Here is a 27,265-nt window from a genome sequence, read left to right as displayed (position 1 = left end):
CTGAACAGTTTGGTTGTCAGGTGTCGTAAAAAAAAAAAAAAAACAGGGCACTGGGTGTTTATTCTGTGGTTGAAGCCCTGTTCTTGGATTGGGGGTCTGTAAAGCTGGCGACCTTGCCCGTCGGGAATGGTGGAGTCCCACCTCTTCTGATCTATCATTTCCGGCTTCTCCGCAGGATCACGAGTGGGTACACGGAAAAGAAACTGCTGCTAGCGAGTACGACGACAACGGGCCCTTTAAGTGGGCGTCTGCATACGAGGGTGAAGCCTCGACCCTCCGTGACGTCCCTGGCTCTGGATTGGTTAAAACAGGGGAAGTCCTGTACACAGTGTGTGGAGACACCGCGAGAAGGGAGGCGGAACCCGAGGAGGCGGAGAAGCGGAGCACGTTGGAAGCAGAGACCGAAAGGACCGAAGAAGGAGCCTCCAGAGGAGCTGGAGGGGAAGCTGAACCACAAGGCGAGCCAGGAGGCCAACGACCCTGCGGACCGCCGTGCCACACTCCCGAGGGAGGAGTGTGGCTGACACAGGTACGGCGGCGTTTGGCGGCTTGGCTAGGAAAGCGTAACGATAGCGTGTAGTGCGCAGCTGTATATAAGTCTTACCTCCACTGAATCCAACCTTCCAGCCTATCTCCCACCTTACCCTCACCCTACCCTTTCTTTCCGCTACCCCTTGCACTATGCACTGTATATACCAATAGTCACACCGGGTGTAAACCAAACACTCCCTGGGCCCCCATGGTGCAAACACTGTAGAGGACTGTGACCTAACGGCTTTCCGTCCTGTTGGTCTTCTTTCTTGCATGTGGAGAGACTCCCGACGACCGAAGAAAGAACGCCACTTCCTGGGGAAAACGCCTATAGACGAGCAGCGCCACGGACTCCAGTACCTTCGCCCGGGAGAGACTAACTTTTAGGACTCGAAAGACGTTGGTTAATAAGCCTGTCAGAACTATCAAAATAAAACCTTCCTTAACCCCTACAGTTGGTGTCACGGTCGTCCCTTCACCCACGTCCACAGGGTCACAACATATTGTTGATGTAAACTTCTGTTGCCAGGTTGCATATACGCTTGCCCATCTGACTGCTTGGTGTGGATCGGGACCTTCGCTGCTTGAGGCTGGGAGAAGACACAGAGGTGTTAGTACCTTGCTTTGTTCTCACTTGCCATTAAGTGGGAGAGATAAAGATGGCGGAGGGAACCAACAGTGACGTTCCTGGCAAAGTAGACTGGGAGAAAAGGCCATCTCGCTTCAGGAAGAATGAGGTCAGAAGCTGCAGAGGACAGACTTCCTTCCATAAACGTACACAGTTGCAAGGCAAATTGGTCTTAGGTTCTCCACGGACGAACCACTAGAGAAAACGGGGCATGAATTGGATGCACAGTGGGCGCCACCACTGCACATCCACATAATGCGATTACATATAACAGGGAAATGGGGGGCCTTCATATGTGGAAAGTGGGGTTGTGAGGGGGAAAAGGAATTCCCACAGCCAAGCGCTTAAGTACACAGAGTGATAGGTGCAGGACCTGGCCATCAGCAACTAGTAGGATCAGTCCTATCCATTTGAGACGAGCAGACCATTTTAGGGCAGAAGAGAATAAAAGAGGGAATTGTGATGAAGTAGTGCTGGATGGTGGGTTATTGGTGTCATCTTTTTCTGTTCCTCGCGCAAGTTTTATCCATTGAGCTGAGGGTAAATCTTTAGGCAGTGGGAGTATGAATATGGGAAGAAGGAAATGTAGGTCCTGATGGTGGGATCCTAATTGTATATTTTTCTCTTCACTACGGTGATCTGGACCACTACAGTGACACTACGTTAAGACATTGTAGCTATATTTTGAGTCCTTTGTGAGATTAAGAATGTAAAACAGAGGGCGTGGTACAACATTAAGTAAATATTATATGCTCAATAAGTGTGTATATTAGGAAAATAACAAAAAAGTATGATCATTAAATGTTTCAAATCATGAATTGACACTGCACCACTCCTTCAGCATGCTTATGCACAATGAACAAGACTTGAATTTAATTACAAACTTCACTGGAGAGCCAGTCAGTAATCTTGATAATGGACTTAGAATTTTTGCTTTTTTCCTTTCACAAATCCTATCAAGGTGTTGTTTTCTGGAGAAACTGCTGCAGATTATATAGTGATAATTAAGGTTTGACACTGCCAGAGTTCTACTCAGTGCAGGCCCAGCTGATTCGGCGGAGTTGTACTGTTTTAAAGAGCATGGGCAGTTGTATGCTGGTGCCTATTAACAATACTATTATTGGATTGCTGTTGAAAGGAGACGGGTAAGCCAATTTTAAAGAGCGTGACCAGATTCATAATTTTCTGAACTGGATCTGGCCAGTAAAGTGAATGGCTTAGCCTTGAACTTCTATCTATTAAAATGGCAGCTTTAGAGACATGGTGCTGGAGGTGGAATCTCTTTTATTCAGTAGAATACATGCATGGTTGAAGAGTTTCGCCATTTATTCATCAGATCAATTTTCAGGAGGGGATTGATCTGTATGGCCTCAGTGTTCATTTGAATTCGCAGCTAGTGCATTTCTATTCCACAGCCAAGGGCATATAGAGGTCACATGACAAAGATGAGAGTACCGGAGGAAATCCAATGCCAACCTACCCGGGTCTCGTTCCCATCAGAATGCCATCAATGGGTTCAGAACGCCATCACAGGCTGCAGGTAGGGAAAGGATTTCACCATAACAAATTATCATATTTTCAAAGACCCATTCCCCAAGACAACAACCTCTAAATATTTCATACTCTACATCAACTGAAACAGATATTTAACTGGTTTCTCTGTTTACAAGTCAGACAGTTACGTTGGGTGGATAGATTTTAATTTACAGGCAGTGCTTTAAATGGGCCGGTACGGAGTACCGGCACTTCTTAAATTTATCACTCCGAGTACCGGCACTTCTCTACTGCCGTGGAGAGTACCGGTACTCATAACAGGGTAGGCTCATTGGCTGTGAGAGCTAATCAGCAGGAGTGGAACGAGTCTCTGGCAGCGAAGGTGCCGAGTTCTGCAGCCCTGATCTGAGCCCCTGCAGAGCTATTCAGCAGGGCCATTTGAATAATGTCCGGTGCTCACTGTCACGCTGTGCGTGACAGAGCAGGGTCGAGATTCATTTTACCTGCTAGTGTACGCCTGTGATTTTCAAAGCGCAGCACTTCAGGTAGTGAAAGGTCAGTGGAGGGTAACACTTTGAACATAGAAATGTTATCAGGGGGGGGAGGAGCTACGCGGGCATCCAAGATGGTCGCGTGAGCAGAGAGCTCCCGAGACCCGCGCCGTCCTCCTTTATCTATCCTTTACCTATCCTGGTCATTTTGACGGGCTTTTGCAGCGCTATCATCGCTGATGCTACTGATTCTTTTCCGGTCGAAATCGGACCTTGGGGACCATTTTTCTGCAACTTGGAACTTTCTGGCCTGCCCGCGGGCGCGACCGGGGACTTGGCTGCCCACTGTGGCCGACCTGTAATTGAACAACAACGGCTGCCTGGCATCTGGCCCGCCGGAGGTGTATTGCTTTCACTTTCGGTTTCTTTCCCTTTGTTCCTGTCTCCTCCTACTCTGCCTCGCCTGCTGCCCTCTCGATCTGCATGATCCTCCGTTGGACTGGCAAGGAGGCCGCTACACCTCTGTCTCACTGGCGCATCGGAGTTTCGAGACTTTTCTACCTGCTCGTCACCTCCTCTGGCTAACCGGTCAACTCTGAATGCGAGATGGCGACGAAAGTGGAGGCCGAAAGACGCCGGAAGGCTGCGACCCGGGGGGGATCGATCCAGACGAACATGATCGAACGCTATACCCAGCCGAGAGGCTCCCCCGGGGCCGTGTGCATGGGTGCTGAAGGACTTCAAACGGACACATCGTCTACGTCGGAAGTGTCGCTCCAAGACCTAATGGCTGCCATCACTGGACTCAAGGCCGACATGGGCCAACAATTCGAGGCCGTAGTGACCAAAATAGACACGGTGGCGGTGGATGTAACTCTGATTCGAGCCGACATGGCCAAAACAAATGAGCGGGTGAAGGCACTGGATCTTAAAACGTCGAGCCTGGTGAACAACATGGCTGAGGCGCAATCCGAAATTGGCAATCTGCGCGCATCGCACGACTTACTGCTCAAGCGGATGGAGGACTATGATAACAGGGCCAGGCGGAACAACATACGCCTTGTCGGAGTTCCGGAAGGCGATGGTTCGGTAGCGACCGATCTTCTGGTCGAGGAACTAATAGTCGCCCAACTGGCTCCGGCAGGACTTAGTAAGTTCTTTGCCGTGGAGCGCGCCTATCGTTTCCCCGGAGGTCAAGTGAAGCCGGGGAACCCGCCGAGGCCTATCATCGCCAAGCTTTTTCATTACCGGGACAGGGATGCTATCCTCCAGGCCGCCTGTAAACATGGTCCCCTGAAGTATGACAATAACTCTGTCTCCATATATCCCGACTTCACTCCTCAAGTGCAGCGGCAAAGATCTGGTTTCCTCGGAGTGAAGCGTCGCCTAAGGGACCGGGGACTGAAATATGCCATGCTGTTTCCGGCCCGGCTCCGGATTGAATATCGGGAACGTGCCTATTTCTTTGATCAACCTGAACGTGCAGCCGACTGGTTGGACTCGTTGCCGGCAGATGACTTTGGGAGCGGAGGCCCTGGTGGTGCGGAAGGTGGTGCAGCGACCCAGGAGTAACAGATGCCCTGGAGGTTCCGATTGAGACTATGCAACGTACTGTACATATTGACTTATTCCCTAATGACTCTGCCCGTGGCGGTGTGGTAACGGGTGATTTCTCCCTTCCTCCTCGGGGGGTTCTTTGTGTAGAAGTATGGGGCGACAGGCACACTGCAGTTGGGGGTGGCTTTTTAGTCAGCAGGGGTGCAGGGAGGGGGGTGTTGTAACGGGTTTGGGTTCTGGGGTCGGTGTTTGGGGACTGGTTTGTGTCTCGTTCAATTTGTTCTGTTCTTTGTTTCATGGTATTTCATATCTTGCAATGATTGTTTATAGTGGGTTCTGCTGGGGGGTGGGTGTGGAATGTTTTTGCCGTAATGGGGGGGGGTGAAATGCGGATTCTTTCTTGGAACGTAAATGGTTTGGGTGACAGGATTAAGCGGGGCATTGTACTGCAATTTTTGAGGCGCCACGCCCCTGATGTTGTGTTCCTTCAGGAGACCCACTTGATTGGTAATGCTTGCAAGGCCCTAGACCGCCGGGGTTATCGACTGGTTGCACATGCGGGTTTCACCTCGGGTTCCCGGGGTGTGGGTATTATGGTAAAGTCTTCCCTTGCTCTTGCTATTGATGATGTTATCCTTGATGGGCGTGGGCGGTATGCTGCTGTTTCGGGGAGGTGGGAGGGTAAACAGGTCGTGTTTGTTGTTGTCTATATCCCCCCGGGACTGCAGGCTACCACTTATGCTGATTTAGGCAGGACTCTTCTTGGGCTGCCAGACGGCTTGTTGGTCTTGGGCGGGGACTTCAATTCTGTCATGTTCGGCGACTGCGACCGACTACCCCCTAGAGTATTGCCACAGTCCCAGATGTGGCTCAGTGAAATGGCTGACACTTTTGGCTTAGTAGATGTCTGGCGCTCACTACATCCCGCGCTCCAACAATACACTTTTCACTCTGGCGCGCACGGCAGCCTCTCCCGTATTGATTACTTTCTTATGTTAGCCTCCACTTTGTCCACTGTTCGTGAGATTCGACATCTCCCCCGGGGTATCTCGGACCACTCCCCCCTGCTGATCACGATTTCTGTGGGTGGTTTGCATGGTAACAGAGTTCCCCCGCTCCCTCCCTGGCATCTTAAAAACCCCCGGCTCCGTTCAGACCTGATTAAGGCAATAGATTGCTATTTTTCTGAGAATCTGGGCTCTGTCACTTCCCCCACTGTTCTCTGGGAGGCCTTCAAGACGGTTATTCGGGGTTCCGCCCTGTCACTCATTGCCACTGAGCGTAGGGTCAAGAGGGAGGCTGTTGTGGCTCTTGAAACTGAAATCACTGCGCTTGAAAGTGAGCTGGGTGGGAATGACACGCCTGCACTGTTGCATGAATTGGAATTGAAACAAGCAGATTATAAGGCCTGTGTCACGGATGCTGCTAAATTGATGCGGTCAAATCAACTTGGTCGACTGTATGATGTGGGTGACAAGGCTAGCAAGCTTCTTGCGTGGCTGGACAAGACTGAGCGTGCGAGTCGTGTTGTTCCCTCCATTGTTCGTGATTCTGGTGTGACTGTCTCGGATCCGGGTGAGGTTGTTGAGTGCTTTGTTGACCACTTTCGTATGGTTTATACGCCTGTTAGTGATCGAGATGAGGCCGACTCCAGGTCCCTCCTGCGTGACATTGCTCTGCCTACTGTGTCTGAGGCGGACTGCCTCGCTCTGGAAGCCCCCTTTACTGTCGACGAGATTGCCCTCGCAATCCGTTCCCTTCGCTCGGGTAAGGCAATGGGCCCTAACGGACTCCCCATTGAACTCTACAAACTTTGTCCCGACAAGATGGCCGCCCACCTGCGTCACATGTTTCTCGAGGCGGTTGAGGCTGGATGCCTCCCCCTTGAGCAGCGCCTTGCTACCATAGTGGTCATTTATAAGGATGGCAAACCCCGTGACCGTTGTGCCTCGTACCGCCCCATCTCCCTCCTTAATGCGGAACCCAAAATCCTTGCTAAGGTGCTGGCCAATCGGATGCTTGCGGTCATTTGTGATTTGATCCATCCGGATCAATCCGGTTTCATCCCTCACAGGAACACTGCTCTTAATTTGCGTAGGCTCCACAGTGTCCTCGCGAGAGCTTCTATTCTCGCCGAGCCAGCAGTGATCGCCTCCCTTGACGCCACGATGGCATTTGACACCATTGAATGGCCCTACCTATGGGCAGCCCTCGCCAAATTTGGCTTTGGCCCCAACTTCATCGCATGGGTCAAGCTTCTTTATGAACAGCCGCTAGCTCAGGTTGCTGTGAATGGGAGGTGCTCAGACCCCTTTCCTTTGGGCCGCGGCACACGACAAGGATGTCCCCTTTCTCCGCTTTTGTTCGCTTTGGCACTCGAACCTCTTGCCGCGTGGCTCCGGTGGGAACCCTCGATCAAAGGGATCCGATGGTCCCCTGACCTCGAGGATCGTGTCTCCTTGTATGCGGATGACATCCTCCTTTATCTTACTTCCCCTCAGAAGTCACTCAATGTCCTCTTCGACGTCCTCACGTCCTTCGGTAAGAACTCGGGACTGGTCATTAACTGGACCAAGTCCTGTGTCTACGCCATAGCTGGTACTCTACCGCCTCTCCCCCGCAGATTTCCCATTCTGGTAGCGACTGACGGTTTTAAGTATCTGGGGGTCCATGTATCCATGATCTCCTCGGTCCGCTATGAGCGGAACTTGTATGCTCCGCTCCGCAGACTGAAGCAGGATGTTCGGCGATGGCGCGATCTGCCCTTATCTCCATTGGGCCGGGCGGCGCTCTTTAAGATGATGTCGCTTCCCCGCTTCCTCTATGCCCTGCAAAATTTCTTTGACCCCGTTCCTGCCCGCTATTTCCATGAAGTCGAAAGTTTACAGCGGCAACTTATTTGGGATGGCCGTGCCCGCATTGCCTTATCTAAGCTCACGCTCTCCTGGTACGACGGAGGTATTGCGCTGCCGGATATTAGACGGTACTACTGGGCCTCGCACCTGAGCGCCATCAACCATGCGACATACTCTCCGGAGCCAGCCCCTGCCTTTGCTTTAGATAAACTGTTGTTGCCCGGCGGCAACTTTAATAGGGCTCTATACTCTAAGGCACCCTTTCGACTCCTTACGGGCCCAACGAAATGTGCAGTGCGGGCATGGCGAGATGCTACGGTGGCCACGGGCTGGGGTGGTAGACTGACACGTATGACGCCACTGTATGACTCGGAGCGACTGGGCAACCTGTGGAAGACGAAAGGGTTTGAGAAATGGGACATGATCGGGATTAGTACTGTGGGAGACCTTTGGACACGTGGCGCGGTTAAGTCCTTTGAATCACTAAAGCTGGAATACCGGCTCGATGATAGGGAGCACTTCCGGTATATGCAGGTGAGACATGCCTTGTCTTCGGTCTTCCCCTCCGGTACGGACGTTCCGCAGTCCTCCCCTCTGGAGGATCGAGTTCTAGATGGCCATGTCCCAGACAGTACCATCTCCTTAATTTATAAGAAGCTCATTCATAACAGAGCTGACCAGCTCGAGAAGCTCCGGGCTGCCTGGACTGCTGACGGACTTGAATTGGACGACGAGGACTGGCAGTCCGCTGTGTCCTCCCCTAAGGAGGTGGCTATTCCGGCACGACTTCGCTTTGTCCAATTGAAAATCCTTCATCGCGTGTATCTTACTGGAACGCGTCTGGTGCGAATGGGTCTGGTTGCTGACGGACGCTGTAAGCGTGGGTGTGGGATGGATGGTACTTTTCTTCATGTTTTGTGGGAATGTCCAGTGATTGTAGCGTATTGGTCGAGGGTGCATGATGTTATGAGTCGTGTCACGGGGGTCCCATTGCTTCCTGAGGCGCGTCGTTGTCTGTTGAATGTGTGGGAACCGACTGACTGCACTGCTGCCCAGACACTTTGGGTCACCCTAGGCAATATGATTGCGAAGAGGGATATCGCACAGCTCTGGGGCTCCCCGAGACCGCCAGTGCTCAGTGCCTGGAAAGAGAACATGGACTGGTCCATGTTTCGAGAGAAGACGGTATATGAAGCCCGGGGGCGCCCAGGGAAGTGGTCCAGAGTTTGGGCTCCCTGGAATACTTACCGTGGAGACATCTGTTCTCCTCCACTTGACTACGAAGTCCCTCTCCCCTCCTCTCCGTGATTTACGTTCCTCTCCTCTACTTACCACATGCTTTGCTCTCTTATGCGCGCCACCCCCCCCTCACCCTCGTTTTTTCTCCTACATCCATTCCCCCCCTCCCACCTCCAGCAACCCTTGCCACTATGATACCATGTGTTTGTTTGTTTGTGTTCATTTCGACAAAAACATAAAATTAAACCTTTATTATCCTATTTGTATGATATTACGCTCTTGCCGATAATGTTGATGTGAAAGATTGCTTCAGCAACGTACTGCCTCGTATTGCACTTTTTGCTCAGCCAGTTTTTGTCATAGCGGCCGGCCCTGTGGGGTTGTAGGCAGACGCTGTGTATTGTGCATTTGTAAATAAAGGTTTAAAAAAAAAAAAAAAAAAAAAATGTTATCAGGGGCAAAGGCAACGGACTGTCTCACTTCCCGTACTCTCTCTCGATCGAAGGGTTATTGCCCAGAAAATGCAATTGAAGAGGCCCCTGGAGCGCTAATCTAACTGCTTTCTGTACTGAGGCACCTACCTTTCTAACGTCAAATGCCTCAATTACCCTGTCTGTGCATAGAATGCTTTCTGATATGCCCAATAAGCTCAAAACTAGCGCCGCCAACCCTGCTTGATGTTACTGTTCCCCGGGTCACGTTAGGTCCCACATTGACACACTTGATAGCTCTCTGAAGAATAGACAGACCAGCAGTTCGTCTCGATCGTTCTGACAGCTGTAAAGAGATTCAGGTAAATCAGATATTCATTTAATAATCTGCTGCTAACATTTAAAATGTGTGTTACGGAAATGATTAGGGGGCTCCAGCATGGCATAGGGCCTTGCAAATGGGCACACTAGAGTTGCCTGTCTATGCAGCAAATGCGCTATGTTTTGTCTAAACTAGCAGTTTTGCTGATTTATTAGTAGTGCAAAGTGTTTAACATCCTTGCTTGACAGGGACATTACGAAGCAGCACCCTTTATGTTCTCAGCACAGTTAGACTGTAGTAGGGAGGATTGTGGGTGAGTGAGTGAGAGGATGGATGACTGAGCAAGAGTGGATGTATGGATGGATGGATGGATGGATGAGTGAATGAATGGATGAGTAAATGGATGAATGGGTGAAAGAGGGTGGATGATTGGATAAAAGGGCGGATGAGGGGTGGATAAGTGAAAGATTGGATGAATGAAAGGGAGGGAGGATGGATGAAAGTGTGGATGATGGATGAGTGAAAGGAGGGATTGAGTGAAAGGGTGGATGGTATAAAAGAGTGAAAGGGTTGATGGATAGATGCGCAAAAGGATTGATGGATGAGTGAAAGGGTGGATAAAGTGATGGATGAATGGATAGGTTTAAACATGGATAGATGGATAGGTTTGGATATGAAGGGTGGACAGACGGAATTGTGAAAAACTGAATGATCGATTGAAAACTGAATAGACGACAGAATGTAAAGGGCAAATGGTGGACATCAGCAGGTAAATGGTAGGATGAAAGAATGAATGGATAGATCGATGGAAGCGACAAGAGATATCTTGTGGGGAGGGTCATGATGATTTGCTTCATTTGCTTGGTGCCATAAGAGCTTTGGTTCGAAGTGGGGGTATTTTCAGTTTCTGCCTACCCACATGCTCAAAAATATATAGTATTGTGCCAAACAACAACAATTAACAGTATGGCATTAAGAAGGTGCAACTATTGCTAAAAAAAAAAGGAAATGTTAACATATCGCATTTCTCTTTCGTTTTGTGTAATGAGTTAACCTGCTTTGTTTACATAAGCACATCTGTCATGTGTTTTGCTGTGCTGCAACTATTATAGAAGTTGTTAAGTATCATCATGTCTTGCCCTTAGCCCCGCCCCTAGTCCCGCCCCTAGCCCCGTATTACACCTCTAGCTCATTTTAATGAGTACCTGCACTTATTTTTTCCCATTTAAAGCACTGCTTACAAGTCACTGCCGGGATAAAAATGAAAAAAGCCAGAATGAAAAGGTTGCAGTGCAAGACTTACCGGCCTAGGTACCCAGAATGTGTAAGCAAGACCCCACTGATATCCAAACTGCTCAAACCCTTCTGCAGCTCAGAAAGAAACAGCCTTGGTGAAGGCTATTCACAAAAATTCTTTAACTTCACATAATTTCTTTGTTTTATGGACACTGGAGATTTTCTTTCTATGCTCATGGTTAAGCTAGTAACAAACTTCAAAATGGCAGTCTATGGAATACTTTTACATCTGGATACATGAATACAGAAAGCTTTAGCTCTGCACTAGTTGCTTATGGACATTAATGGTGTCCTCTGTGGTCCAAGGCCTACTTAAAATGAATTAAAAATGCTCTACACTAATATTGAAAATGTTTCTGTTGATTTCTTTCAGGGCCAGAAGATTTTTAGCGTGTCAAAATACCCACGAGAGTACCACTAACAGAAGAACGAAATATAAGCAAATAGACAATACTTTAAGCACGTACCTCTTCAAAGCATGTGCCACAAAAACAAAGAAACACTTATCCCTCCGTACCAAAATTGCTGTGCAGCTTGCATTAAGCCTCTTATTTTTTCCGTCATGCTAATATTGCCCCTTTCCCTTTACTGTTTGGAAATGTTCCACTCCTTCTAGGAAAAGTAGAATGTTTTAAGCAACTAAATAATTGTGTCTAAACAGCCAGATTTCTCCATATTTAGAACAGGCACATATCTCATTACGGGTATCCACCATCAGTTTTGAAATCATTTAGGCGTGCATAACTACAGACAGAAGCAGACACTTAGGCGGGTCTTAACCTGAAGTCTGCAGACCCCTAGTTGCCCGGTTTGCCCACTCAGGGGGTTAGAAAATCTAATCATTTTAACAGGTTTAAAAAGTAACACAAATGTCAAAAATATGTAAAATTGAACATTTCAAAAATACTATGTAGATATGAAGGATCTGGAATTGATTCGTAGAAGCAATGCAAGTGCAACCAACAGAATTTAGTATGGACGGGTGGTGGCCTTGTGAAAAAATAGAACTTTGAAGAGCTCCAGCCTTCCCTCGCCTGCTTTTCAGAATATAACTCACAGATGCAGCAGCAGAAAACGAGGGGTTGGGGATACGAAATGCCCTGCTCAGGAAGTGACATACACCAGGAAAAATGCACAACACAAGCAGCAGGGTCAAAAAAGGAGTCCTAAAAAGGTGTGAAACAAGTGAACAGGGAGGAAGAGAGGGGTTCGCCTGGGAAGTGGCATGCTTAAGATTGTGGATTCTTGGAAAGTATTTTAGTGAACGCGACTTCTACCCTTGCACACTGACCGTGCAATACTGTGTATTTACTTTTTCTCAAGACAAGGCATGGTTTTATGAATGTCTTTCCTTCTCAACTCACATCAAAAAGCTGGCTGGATGCTGGTTTGGCCTGCTTAAAACTCAGAAGATTTTTTTCCCCTCTTTCCGCAGGCAGCGAGGAAAACAGTTACCTGTGCGCTGATTCTGTCCCGGCTGGACTATGCCAATGCCCTTTACGCTGGTATCCCTGGGTACCTGCTGAAAAAGTTGCAGGTGGTTCAAAATACAGCAGCCAGACTTCTAATGGGCATTTCGGCCAGGAACAGTGTCCGTCAACAGCTGCGTTCTATCCACTGGCTCCCCATGGTGGATAGAGTGAAATTTAAATCATTGACTCTAGCCCACCGTGCTTTTCATTGTTGTGGTCCCCTTTACTTGCAGAGGCGTTTCCCTTTTTATGTTCCCGCACATCCTCTACTGTCTTTGTCCCTTTGTTAAGCTCAGATCCCTCATTTCAAGTTTCAGAGAATAGGGGGTAGCTCTTTTACGGTGAAGGCGGTGGCTGTCTGGAACACCACCCTTACCCTAGGTACCAGTCAAGATACAGTTGTGTTCAGGAGGAAATTGAAAACACACTTATTCTCCTGAAAGTACTTTGCTACTCTGCCGCTAGGCCCCGCGCCAGGATACTCATGCATACTCAACTTCTATAACATAAACATGAGAGCAGCCTCTTTGTGTCTTGAAAACCAATTAAGCTTAATCTCACTCCAAGGTGGTGTGCAAAGAACTAGACCTCGAGACCCCAACTGCATTTCCTGAAATAAGGACAAAATTCCAGCCCTCTGAATTACTGGACCTCTGACCTTTCCACGCACGTAAACAATGAGCACCAGGTTGACATTTCGTACACAAGTATTTTCTAATTCCAAGGTGGAGACATGGAGCCTTAGTGGCGCGTCTGGTTTTTTACAGCCATAACAAATGTTTCCCGACCAAATTCTTAAAGCTAGAGAAAATCTGGACTTCCATCCTTCCCGAGTAGAACCAGAAGTAAGATCTAAAGGATACTGATTAGAACAGACTGGATCTTCCCCCAGGCCATGTCTCCCAACCAGGTCTCCCTGTACTCACAAGCTAGCTCTGCACTGCATACAATACAGAAATAAACCACCCTTCACTTTATGCAGATAAAGGACATTTGAAAATAGCAAGAAAGTGAATTCCTTCTACCGGATTTACTTGAAGTACAAAAAATATTTTGAAGGGCTTCGTTGCCTTTCATTTGGTGTGCAAGCGAGAAATGGCATCTCGAATTGTGATGTGTGTTTTTCTGCTTCAAACGCAACAAACTGATCTCTTAAAAACGAATTTTTAAAAAGTGTTCCGTAGTCTCATGTCTTGGAAGCATCACATTTGCATTCTAACATCAAAGAAAAATTCATGCACTAGTAAAAATCATGACAACGCACATGAAAAGCCATTACACTCGTCAACCCGAAGGAAAATGTGTATTTATGATGCAGATATATTTTGCAAGACACTAAGCAAAAAATCTTTTTTGAACAGCTATGAAAAAAACACTACAATTGGACATTTGTGAAAAGCAAATGTGCTGGAAACTACTGTTCAATCACACAATCGTGGAGGTCGATTAAATAAAATACCAGGGATGCTGGAAGTGACATCGTGCACCCTCTCTCTCTCTCTAACCCAATGAAATCGCAAGGTGGATCCATTGTCCTACCCTTAGCTCCTCGGCACCCTATTTCCTGATTCAGTGCAGGGTGTAGGGCAAGTAAAGCAAACTGTAAATCTTCGTTTCCTGTAGCTACCTTCATGATCCCCCAAGACCAGGGGTAGTAAGGGAAGGCCCAGAGGGGCCATGAAAAGTCCGGGTGTGCTAGCCTAGTGATCCCTAATTAACCTCCATATACACAACACAGGCAAGTCTTGCAAACTAGGAGTATTCGGGGGTAACTCTAGGTAAAGGATCTCCACAGTAAAATAGGCAAACTATTGGATTTAACAACACCGTATTACTTTTTACCCGAAGGAGAATGCCTATGAAGAATAGCACATTAATGGCTCTTCGTGCATGCTGTCCTCGTGTTATACAATGATGTGCATTAAGAAAACAAAATAGAAGATATGTTCCACAATACAAATAAATATTCTGAATCGAGAGGCATTTAAAGATTTCACACTACTCTCGTTACGTGTTCGACATTTCTAATCAGTCTGTAGTGCCGTCAGGAAAACACTTCCTTAATCCAATCTGCTAAAAAGCTTTCAGCATTTCAAAGCGTTGTCAGATTCCAAACATATCCGAACAAGTAGTAGGCGCCCTCTACTGGCTCAAAAAAAAGCAAGAGGCTTGCTCGAGAGCAAGCAGCAGAAAAAGGGAAAAAAATGGAGAAAAAAATATTGTATAAGCAAACGACAGACATTTGGTAGCTGACGTACTGCTTTAATTTATTTTATTAAGCTTCCTTTAATTAAGCCGCTTTCGATATTTAAAGAAAACATTTAGGAGCGTACTCGAGAGTCACTGGATAAATAGTGAAAGCTCATGAACAGGAGCGTGTGTGGTTCCTTTTTAGCAGCAGTTGTAATTTTCTGGAAATGTGTGCCCTACATATTAATATGGCCACCCCCATTCTGGTGCAGCGTGGATCTGCTGAAGAGCAGTGCAGGCGTTTACGTTGTAAACGACAATGTTCTTTACAAAAATATGTCGTCTCTACAGCGTTGAGCTGCCACATGGTATCCAAGTCGGAATTACTGTAGGTAGGAAGTAAAATTATATATATATTAATGTGATCAAGCCTCATTGTTGAGGCGAAACGCGTCATGGTGGATTGCAGGCTGAGATTCTGGCACGAATAAAGCACTGAAGAAACTGCACTTACGCTGTGGTCTCGCTCCTTTCGTTGTTCTGTGGGGGAAGGAGGAGAAAAATGGCAACTTTTGGAAATATATATACACACACACATACATATATATACACACACACATATATATATATATATAAACATATACACACACACACACATATATATACATACACACACATTGTGTGCACATACACACATTATATATATACACATACATACACACATACATACTGTATAATTTACATACACACACCTACTATATATATGTACATACGCACACAATATACACTACATATACACACAGCGGCATGAATAACATGGGAATGAGAGTTGCATGCTTACGTTCAGCATGATTATCAAAGTGAAATCGAGCAACAACTACTAATATTAGTGTCACTAAGTCGGTTACCATTATTCACCTCAGAATGAAACGCGGAGTTTACCCTCTTGTAAACTGCAGCTTGCTCACATATTTCTGGAAAAGGTGTGCTGATCTACTGACTATTCTTACTGGAGATGAGCAAATGAACCATGTGCAAAATGAAACCCTGGAGAAGACTTTTTGGTTTACACTGGAATACTCCATGATGGCGAGTAAGGGGCCTTCTAAAAATGCTGATGGTACTGTAATCAACATAGGCGAGGAATTTCAGTACACTCACTGTATAGGGTAATAAAGAGTTTCCATTTGGCTGCGGTGAAGAGTTCAGGGTGACTTTACAGATTGACATGCTAGATCCAGGTATGTGACCTTTTTGAACACCAGGGACGGTATTACAGTTAGGGTGCACTGTATTGGTTTGTGCCACGACGCACTTTTAAACAGGTGTGCAAGACGCAAACAGAGACAGTGTGCCCTATTAAGATAAATGCGCTGCCCCAAGGGTACCATACTCAGTTAAATATGGAGCGGTAGCTTCAAAAAAGCTCCGTGTTTTGTTTTTTTTTCAGTGCAGGTGGCAATGAGCCTGCAATTTAGCAAGGGGCTAGATAGAGATCCCCCTGCAGGCAGGTGCAGTGAATGAATGCACCCGCCGTCAGGAGGAGGCGGTCTCATGGGATGCTCTTTTCCCCTTCCAGAGGGCTGCCAATGCACCTCCCAAAGGCATGTTTGCCTCTGCACCAGCGTCCTTAATACGGAGCGGGTGCACCGTCAAACTGATCTCTTCATTTGCATGGGGCAAACCACCCACGCACATGAGGGAACTAACTCTGGAGATAGAGCTGGTGCTACATGTGCGCCAGCACTATCAGTATTTCAGAATAGGCTGCACAAGCGTCTGCCGCCCCTCCTGTATTTCATAGTACCCCTGAGGTGCAAAAAGCAAACGCACATCTGTAATAAGGGCACAAATATATCACTACCTTGAAAAGTAAGGCCAAACAATTACCTCTCCCCTTCCCCCAAAACAAAAACAAACAACACAAAAACAGCACCATTTGTGGTCTATGTTCCTTGACTGCACTGGCAACAATAAGGTATTTATCAGGTGAATATTTACTTCGCAAGACAACACTATTTAGGGCTCAACTGACTCGTGGTAAGAGGTAACCTCCCCTACTTCCTGTCAAGCAAGTACTCAGCAATCTCATCTTCCAGCTATGTTCTAGAACACAATTGGTTTTCACATAGATTGTGAACCTTTGAAGATATTCGAAGTGCTGGCCGCAAGAGCTATCAAGTTAATTAGCTAGGGCATCAAACTCTTTACATTTGGCTCGTTTTGGGTACTATGAACAAGTAACTCCAAGTCCAGAAACATGGTCAGTCAAGGAGTGTCAGGCATCTAGAAAGCAATGGGTGTCACATTACATGCAAGATATTTTGTACATATGCATACATGTAAAGCCAAATAGTGAAGGACACGCTAGAGTTACTTGAACATTCCTAAAAGTCTGTCATCGACAATAATACAAAATAAACTAGGAACATGGACAAATCACAACACATCTGCAAAAAATGGCAATGCCTTAACCATGGGCCATGTTCCAATTTATTGAGACCACCACCTCAAAACGAGTTTCATTAAAAAAAGAAAAATAATAAATCCAGAAAATCCCACAACACACACAAGTCCCCCCCTCCCCCTAACTACCAAAGGAGAGCAGCTACACATTCAGCATAAAATCACCAAAGAAACAAGCAGCCATCTGTGATGCTCTGAGCAGGCAGGCACTACTGCTCACCCTGCCAAATTAATGCAGGATTTGGAAAGGTTAGTACACAGAACTTTATCTACAACATGAAAACAAAACTGCCCAGTGTTGCCCTCATCCGTGCTTTCTGGTGAACATCATTTTCGTGTTCGAATGTAAATAATATCTTCTTTGTTGTATGGTGCTTCAGAACAGTCTGGCCATATCCAAGCGTTTCTGACTGGTATTATTACTCAAGCAAACCGAATGCATTTGACCCTTTCCTCTCAGCTCTAATACTTTTATCAAAGAAGCACAGGATATGGCAATAAATTATGGACAGTAAGAATCTAAACAATTCGCACAATGGTATGTTTGGTACATAGTCTTCCAAATATATATGCCAATCGCTCAAAGTATCAGCGTAATCAGAATACCAGAATGGCTACTCAGTGGTACTGTTCTACAATTTACTGAAGATGTGCCTTGAAGCTACGAATAAAAATATTATAACGTTCACGCTACCTATGCAGCGGGTAAGCGCTTACACAATAGGTAGGAACAGCCAACTGTACAGTGCTAATTTCATAATTCTAAAGAAGTAAAAGGATTGGTCTACCCTGCTCGAATCTGAATCTATAGACTGTATGTTCTCATGAAGTGGCTCAAAACACAAAGACATCAAATAATTGCCAATTTAATAAAAACTACGAAAAGTAACTACCAGTTTTAAGACTCTTCATTTTCAAAGCCCGCCATCTCGCTCTGGGCCTCGAGGTCTATGCTGTGTTTACATTCTTAGAGTTTTTATTCTGTAACATTCCTCGTGAGGTATTAGTGGAGTTTATGTATGTCATTGATAGAATGTTATTTGGCCATGTAAAGAATGTATTCTTTTGATATGTGGACAGTTACTACCTATGCTGGAAGCTGGATGCATGCTGTATCTGCTCTCCGATTTAAATAAAGGAAAGTACCTTTACATTGTTCAAGAATCATTTATTACAGTCTAACGTTGGAAAGAACAAGCAGAATGAAAACCCACCTCGTCCAGCTACCACCTGCTTACAAACCAGTGACTCAACACACATAGTAGCGGTCTCAAAGTCGGTACTGCTTGCGCTATGCTCCGCCTCTGCGACCACAACCCACTATGAACTGTGACGTAGCCTCGCGATCCCACAAGGTTGCATACACACATTTGACTAAGAGAACAAAGTTATGATTTCTGTGAAGCGTTCGAGTTGAATCAGTTCTAATCAAAGGTCACTGGTAACTATTTTACCGGTTCTTCCATTTTTCCTTTTGTTTAAACCTTGCTCGGCCTGTTCAAATACAAAATGGCCTTGTCAGGATTATTTAAAAAAACAAGCCTATTGTGGAGGACGACATAAATACAGTGAAAGAGGTATCCCTCTCTGGCTGGAATTTGAAAGTCTGTTTAAGTATATATATGGCAACCAAGGTTACTCATTCGCCCCTGAGGCACATTAAGAACAGGGAAAAAAGTGAACATGACAAATGTAACAGTCAAGCAAAAAGGCAGCAGAAACAGGGACCTACTAAGAAGCAGATGGCAGATCATTTTGCTGCAGTGTATTTATAAACCACCGCGCGCATTTGGGTCACTTGCGGGATTAACTCATGCAATCTCCAAGACATTAGCATGCGGTGGACGCGTGGCCTACTTTCAATTCATTCAAGCTTTCAGCAGATGCGTATGATGTCAAATATGTCAGACAGTCTTTTTATTATCCATTTAAAAACACGATCATAAAGTTAAATCAAATTAAATATATATATATATATATATATATATATATATATATATATATATATATATATATTATTAAATCGCCACTGTTCAATAGAGGGAAAGGAAACCGACCATGGCGCCTCGAGTGGCCGTCATCTGGAAACCACAGTTGGGAAGCATAGCTCTGAATAAAACCATAACTGAGTACAGTCCTTTCCTGTCAAACAATACAACGTGCAACTATCCCACAAACATGTTAGAAAATCCAAAAACACTACTACAAAGAGTTTCAATGAAGCAATATTTACAAGTCGAAAACTTCACTTTCGAGACAATGGTGAAGAAAACACACATCTGACACTAATGTAAAAATGTAAAAACAACATTCTGTATTGGCAGGTGTTAATTTGGTAGCAAAGTCTTATCGAAAACAAATCCAAGCAGTGCATATAAACACAAGCCAAAATAATCAGAATAATTTGTCAACACTGATAAGGGCTGAAGCTTTCCAGGCCGGACAGAGTGAGGCTGAACTCGAAAGAAAGTCTGTGTGATGTTAGCAATCCGAGAACGGGCTTCTGTATGGCTGGCCAGAGGGCAAAGGGCTCCCCTAATGCCATCATTACACGTGCAGGCTCAACCATCTGGGAGCAGGAGAGTAAATATTTAAAGGAAGTTGTGAATGGGGAGTTCTCGGAGCGTCCCCGTGACCTTACGCAAACTCGCACTAAATCCTTCCCAGCGTCATCTTTTCCCACAGGAGGTCACACCGGGAGACCTGTGTTTTTAGCACGTTCTTCGTTAGAAGGTACAGCAGGCAATCTGGTGCCGGGTGACAAAGTGGGCACCCCAGCAGGGCAGCCGGTCATTCTTGACCCAATATCTTGAATGGAGCCCAACTCCAGTTCACGGATTCACTCTCTTTACGGGAGGACAGTGATGCGGCCAAACAGTAAAATACCGTCAGTATTTTTGTTTTTATTAAATTATTACCTTTACCATCACCACGACACACAGTAATGGCAACAGAAAAAGTCAATACAAACATCAGATCTGCGTCTAAGTAATAGGCTTTAGCGATAATATAGAAAATATTATTCATATTTAATTGATCCACTCATATGGCACAATCTATTCATGTTATTACCTTCATAAACCATGTTCATCCTATAGTCCGTAAAAAGGGCGTGAGACTGCGCAGGACTCTGCCACTGAGCTTGCACACACTATGGGTATGTATTAATCCACCGAACTTATATGTTTGTACAGGTGAGCCTCCTGCAGACACTAAACAGTCACAGGACACATAAAAATAGGTGTCTTATTGGAAAGTACATTCCTAGCTTCATGGCGGCAAAGTAACTAACACAATAGAGGACATGGAGCCCAGAACATTAGATAAAAAAGGTACAGGTATTGTGATCATATACATATATATAGACATACATACAGACACACATATACGCGTGCACAGAACTAGCTTTAGCGCTGGTGGCGCCCGGTGCGACAATCATGTTTGGCGCCCACCGCCCCCATGACCTCTTCAGATTCCCTCATTACCACAGGGCAAAAGCTCTCTTACATACACATCATTTATTTTAAAGCACTAGAAATGGCTGGCTTTCCTAATTAGAATGTATATCTATCCAAACTATCCCTTTTTAGCAACACTAGAAATAGATAATGAAAGACTGTAGGAAAAAAGTATAATGTTCTAACCTATTTTATGCGGTTTGCATTCAGCTCTTTGATGACAGTTCATGACAGTCACTGTTCTATATTAGGGAAGCATCTTAAGAACAGCTGTAATAAAAGGATCTCTATGACAAAAGCAGGAATCCACTCAGCTAGCGAGATAAAATACAGATCTGTGATCTGCACGGTACAAGTTCTTGGAGGCAAACATATTATTAACCCTCTGCACTGCTTTATGGCAAGTCAAAACCGACACTAGACAAAACTCTGAACTCTCTCTCAAATAGGAATAATATTAACCAGAGTTTTTGTGACATTTTCATTGCTACCTGAAGGCTGGATGCACAAGGAACTCTCCATCTGTGTTTTTCAATCGTAAGTGATCGCTAAACACAGTGCTCTCCTGAGGTTAGATCCCGCCTCCCAGGGTCGGCGACCTCCGACCTGGGTCAGCACCCAGTGCGGCTGCACCAGTCACACCAGCCTAAATCCAGCCCTGCACACACATATACACACACACATACCGTGATTCAGTCTATCACAGGGTATGTGAATCATCTGTCTTCAATCAGCTTTGGAAATTGAATTCTAGATTGTCCTCTTGGTGATGTTACATACGAGGTGTTTTGTACATTAAACATTCCTCTGTCAGGTACCAAGCTGCAGTAAAATGAGAGAAGCTGAACTGTCAGTAGAAATATATCTCAGGCTTAACGTATGCAACACGTGGGCTCTCATGTATGGCAGGTCTCAGTTTTACTTCAAATGGTCTATGGCTGCAAACAGGGCATCACAACTTGAAAAAGATGGAGCCCCAAATGCACAATAACTATTCAATGGCACTTTAAACCATGAAGCGCAGTCAAGAGACTTTCAATCGCATCACCCCACAGTCTTACGTTAAACCATACTCGATGTATGCCCTTCCCGTAAATTAGTATCTTGTGCACTATTTATACTTTTTAACCAAATAGCGGTTTTAATTGAGTGTGCCATCTGTCTGTTATGTTTTCGTAGTGCACATGCTGGAATGCAAATAAAATATCCCACCTAGTTCACTTAAGTAAAACAAGCAGGCAGTATGAAATGAAAACACCCCAAAGGAAGATTTCAGTCAAAAGAAAAAAAAAAAGACATAAGGTGTTGGAATAAAGAAAAACATTCCACAAAGTAGTCTCGCCTGTCTCCAGATGCATTTGTGTAATTTTATATTTATTAAGAAAAATATTGTGTATTTTGTTTCTACAGATTCGACAGATTTGTAAATCAGTTTACTTCCCATAATGATGTGTGCGGAAAGGCTAGAAAAATGCCCAACACACGGGCATTCATTTGCTAATTCTATGAGCAAGTTACCATGACATACTGGCACATATATCCATTGTATATCACGCATAGAAGAAGTCTGCCTGTATAGCAGCCGGCAACCTTAAATAACAAGTAATATGTACAATATACCTTAGTTATATTTTGTATGGATAAGGTTAAAACAGAGCAAAAGCAAAGCTCTCTCAGGAGACAAGATATCTGCCATTTAGATGCCTCTGATCATAGCCAGGTCATGTTAATTTTCTGAGAAAATATTTCATAGAATTACAGGTCAATTTCATCTTCGGTTTCCCCACAAGGCAAAAGTTATTTTTCCCTGTGTGATAGGTCAAAATGACAGTGCCACTTGCCGAAAGGACGTGCATAAATTCTCTAACAATGTTCACTTATGAGGCACTTCCTGCAGATGATGAAACTTCAAATTAAAAATAAATAGATACATAAAAAAAGTTTGTTACCCCACCAATAGAATGTTTAGTGTGTTCTATGACTTAACAAAATATCACTCTTCAGCGGTTAGATCTGAACTAAAAATACTAAGACAAACTATACCGTCACTGTACGATTTGAGTTGCTGAGAACCATGTTGACTTGCATCACAAGTGAAAAACAAAACTAGATCCTTTTTAATCAATGTAATTATAAAACACAGAAATCGAAATATTGTGGCAGACAACGATGAGCTAATGATGAACAGGAGCAAAAATAATACAGAGAGGAAAAAAAATGGCTCCAGCAAAAGTGATTCAGACTTTGAGATTTCAGAAGGCTTCGTAGAGGACCACTGCCGCTGGGTGGCCTAGAAAAGAAGCACTTGCTTGTCAAATAGAGAACTACTGCCATGTGCTGGTCTAAATCCCAGGCTTTCCATCCATTTGGAAGCCCGCCTGTTGAAAAATCTTCCAAATCCTTAGGCGAGAGTCTGCATTTGGTTACCCATGACATTATAAATGTGTATCAAATTCTTCCACAGCAGGTCTCGTACTACGGCCCTTCAGTATTTTGTAAACCATACCAATTCACCAGGTCAGGCCCCATCAACGGTTTTAAATGGAATGATATCTTCAAGCGTTCTCCACTTTCCACTGAACAAGAGTTCCGTAACTCAATCTACTGTGTCTTGTCACATTATTTATTCAGCAGCTTACTAATGCGGATGAGAAAGTATGTGAGTGCCTTAGAGTGTGAATCAGTGAGCAATACGACGAGTTACACAGGCACCAACCAACTTTGAGCAATAGCCTCTGAGTGTTAGTGAACCACAGGGCGCTCCAAGGAGTGCAAGTGCAGGCTGCTTGTTGAGGTATCCAGTGGAGAAATGCTGTGGTTTGAACCGCAAGATGGTCCTGCGGTAACCACAACAATACAACGTTCACAAAGTAAATCTTGGCACAATAAGAACTGAGGAGCCACTACAGATGGCTTCAAACACAATAAAAATCTATTTTTTGAAAATATAGGTCGTTTCCCCAAGATAAACAACTATCTGCAGCTTCTACGCATCTGCATGCTTTTCTCTTAGGTGCTTCGGAGCCGATTTTCAGTTTTTGTCCATGTAATTGATACATTCGGAGTTCCAGAACTTTAATATGTCATTTGACCTTTCATGCCAATTCTTGCTGTTTTACCAGCGGTCAATGTGACGTTCCTGCTTCCCTGTTTGTTCTACCAACTGAGAGACGTTCTGTGATTTCAGTAATCAAGCGTGTGAAGTTTACCACTCTTCCTTAAGAAGTCGACGAGGCTCAACTTCCTGCAACTACGTATGGGTGCCTTTTACAACTATTATTTTATCCCTGAGTTCTAAGGTTTTATAGGCTCAGCTGTCAAAATAAAGAATGAGGAAAGACTGTTTAGGGACCGTGTTTCACTGCTCAGATGTACAAAACAGGAGTTTTCTACACATAGTAGCCAGTTTCAGCGACTTCCGGGCAACAGCTGATTCCCACCCGTGGGCCGCGTTCCGGCCCCAAAGCACAGAGGGGTCGATGGGGAATTGTCAAGAAAATCTCTGCTCGCTCTTCAGGGCGACTCGGCTCCAACAGAGCACGTAACACGGCGGGAGCGTCAATGGACCCAGCCAGGCGTGCTCTTCCCTTGCGATACATATTTAATTACGCATCAGCTTTAATTATGATGAGATTAAGTCACTGGAAAAGGCACAAATTGGGTTTGTCTCTAATGAACAACAGACTTCCTCGTGAGTTTCGAAACTGTGGCATACTGGGCTGTGTCAGGGTGGGAGACAAGATGGATCTCGTAATCATTTCTCAAAAATCTGCTGGTTACTAGACAACAGTTGCCGGCTTGGTGCACAGCGGGAATAAAGTGAAATGCAGTATAAGGACACCGTGGGGCAGAGGTCTCCAAATTCCACAAACAAAGAAGGCTGGCTTGGCAACAATACTGTCCTACAGATCTGCGAAACCAATTACTTCCACGGTAAAAAAAAAAAACATTCATGTACAATTTCAGTATTTGAAAACATAGGTCAGCATCTCGAAAATCTCAACGGGCATTATGGATTTGCAAAGCGTGCTCTATCAAAACTCTGTGAACAACTTCAAAAGTCATGCACTATGTCACATAAAACATTTCAGCAGCTTTGAAGCAGACCCCAGCGCATGGTAATTGGAAAAGGCTTCGACAGGCATACGGCTACAAGTCACACATACAGCACAGCTTGCACTTGTAGGGTACTGCCCAGAGAAGGGACCCCTTCCACTGGACACCCGAAGGAACGAGCTTTTATGAACGGGAGAGCTTTCATGAGGACACTGAAAAATGAGCTGTATACTTGCATGTGACCAATATGCGACTGATTTTGAAATCTGGTCGCACTTGTACAGTGAAAATGAAAAAAGCGAGAAAACTGCAGGGGCATAAAGACAGCAAATGGCAGGTCTCTTTATTTAGGATTGTGTGTACTGTAATCTCAGAGTACGGATAGCCAAAATAAAACCACAGGTTGAAAAAACGCAGCCAGTTCATGTACAATAGGTCTCGATTAGACCTAACATTTTACCACGTAAAACAGCCTGACAAAGAAAACACTCTGCCAGTAGACAGCTATGCACCACACAAGACTCCTGCAGGATGCCTTCATAGACAGATTTCTAGCATTTCTCACATGTTATTAAATTCATTAGCTAAAGGCTGAATGCCATCACATACTAGAACTATTGCCCTCCCCAATATTGCCCTCCCCAAGATCTCACCACTGGCTGGGGAGCGACAGCACACTTCAACACAGTAGCATCAATACAATAGCGGCAGTGCAGGTACCAATGAAACTTTCAATGCCGCTCTGCCATGCAGCTTAAGAAGGGACCTTACAATGTCAGAAGTCAAAGCTCTTCCGTGAGTTTGAACAATACAGCGATGATCAATATAGCCACACAGGTTCCAGGTCTTCAGAGGAACTCACACATTTAAAAAAAAATGTTGTTTGTAACTGGGAACGTTATATAATAGAGGGCCAACCTTCTACATGAACAAGAAAGCACACAAAGTTAATTCTTCATGGACATGTTCAACTTGACAATGACATGCTGTAAAGCGCTAAGTTATTTTTCAAGTCCAACAAGTTGAGAAGACTTGCTTTTGCTCCGAGCTAGAAGATATTTGTTTATAAAAAAGGCATTGACAACAGAGAAGTACCACTAGGCCTTTATGCCCATCCACCAAATCATTGCAACGGTACAGAAGCTGCTCCCCATCTTCCTTTGCTCTCATCTATCATTCATGTGTCAGTCTCATGTTAGTAAAGCGCTCCCATCTTAGGAGCACTGTGACTGCTCTCATGCACCTTGGCAATCCAGACTGCGGTGATGTGCACTAGACTAGAAGCACATTATGGAGTCCCAAAGGAGCCCACATTCCTTTTGGGACTGAAAATGTGGATCAGTCCACCACTAATCAGCGGTTCTGGCTTCACATTGAAGGTATCTTACAGAGTGAATTATAAGGATGAACTATGACGGAGGGGAATAGACCCAAACTCATCTGCATTTACACAGCATTCGTTTTCCACCCCTCATCTAGAATATCTGCCTCTCATTCACTCTTCCTTAATTATCAGCTAAATTAGGAACATTTTGTGGACCTATGGAAAATAATCTGCAACACATTATAATTTAGTTAAGCCAATGTACCTATAAAGCAGGAATATCAATGGTAAGTTAGGGATACACAAATGCCCGAGCATTGAATGTCCCATTGTTTGTTTTACTGACGTTTAAAGTTTTGTGGATCAAAAATGTAATTTGAAAAGCTTTTAAGATTGCGGAGTTTGAAGCTCAATTAAACAAGTCTCCTGATAACGGGAAAAAGTGTCTTGTTGAACGGTGCAAGTTTAGGAAACAGTTGCTTTAGGCATAGAGTCCAGTGTCGTTTCGGGGTATTCCCTAGGTGCCCGTCGAATTTCACTAACACTTGATGTCATTATGCACATCTGAAAGCTATCTGAGAAATCTGTAACCACCCGTGCAATTTCAGGGAGCGCTGGGATAAAAATCACCAGGGGATGCCGCTGTCCAATCCAAAGGAGCGGCTGCAGACCAGGCAGACCCGGGAAGCGGCCAGTGCAGAGGCAGGATGAGCATGGAGAGGCATCTCACTAATGATGCTGAAAGCAGACAGCTTGTTCCGGTGGCAGGGTGCACCTCTGCGGGGGTGCCAGCGTCGGAACTCACCTGTCATCATAGCAGAAGTCCGCGCCCAGCGTGTTGAGGTAGAGGGCGAGCCCCAGGGCGCTGCACAGCAGCTCCGCGATCATCTCTGCTCTCGTGCTCCGGGTGACCGGCTGCCGATCCCGCAGCCTCAGCTCCGGCGGTGAGGAGGAAATCCAGCCAGTGTGTGTGAGCGCTGCAACCCCTCCAGACCTGCCGTCCTCCGTGCCGCGGGGCGGAGCTGCCGCTCAAACCCCCATTCCGCTGACCGTGGTGCCACTGCGCCACCGTTCGCGGGCTGCTGTGCCCTAACCCATGCTAGTGTGCGCCGCCACCAGAGTAATGAGAGGGCGGGGCCCCCTGACGGACCAACAACGCGGCGACGTCACGCCGCACTAGTGCGCCTGCTCCAGCTGCCTCGCTCTTGGTACACTGTGCGGGCTGCGACGGGTCCCGAAGGAGTCGGTTGAGTGTGAACGTTTGAGGGATGATTCGCATTTGCCTCTCTGTCGACGAAGACGCGCAGGCACCTTTCTCCGCGACAGACCAGTGAACTGAGCTCTGCAAGTTCTGTGAATGGGATACATGAAACCGTCAGCTTGCCGCCCTTTGTTCACAGCGACTCTGTAGTAATTATTCTTAGATACTCAGTCAGCAAAGATGGCTCTACTGTG

General features: G+C 45.5%; 1 protein-coding gene across 2 annotated transcripts in view; it reads right to left on the bottom strand.

Moving 5' to 3' along the window:
- The window catches only part of TMTC2 (transmembrane O-mannosyltransferase targeting cadherins 2), a 675,216-nt gene extending 648,255 nt beyond the window's left edge, over positions 1-26,961 (bottom strand). For both annotated transcript variants that reach the window (XM_086919639.1, XM_086919642.1), the window contains exon 1: positions 26,616-26,961. In XM_086919639.1, the coding sequence (XP_086775765.1) occupies positions 26,616-26,698 (83 nt within the window). In that variant the 5' untranslated portion in view covers positions 26,699-26,961. The remainder of the gene's footprint in view (positions 1-26,615) is intronic.
- Positions 26,962-27,265: the final 304 nt, after the last annotated feature.

This window comes from Lissotriton vulgaris, chromosome 1_1, assembly GCF_964263255.1.
Source record: "Lissotriton vulgaris chromosome 1_1, aLisVul1.2, whole genome shotgun sequence".
Taxonomy (NCBI): Eukaryota; Metazoa; Chordata; class Amphibia; order Caudata; family Salamandridae; genus Lissotriton; species Lissotriton vulgaris.
The sequence above is the reverse complement of the archived record's forward strand: the minus strand, read 5'-3'. Positions and strand labels throughout refer to the sequence as shown.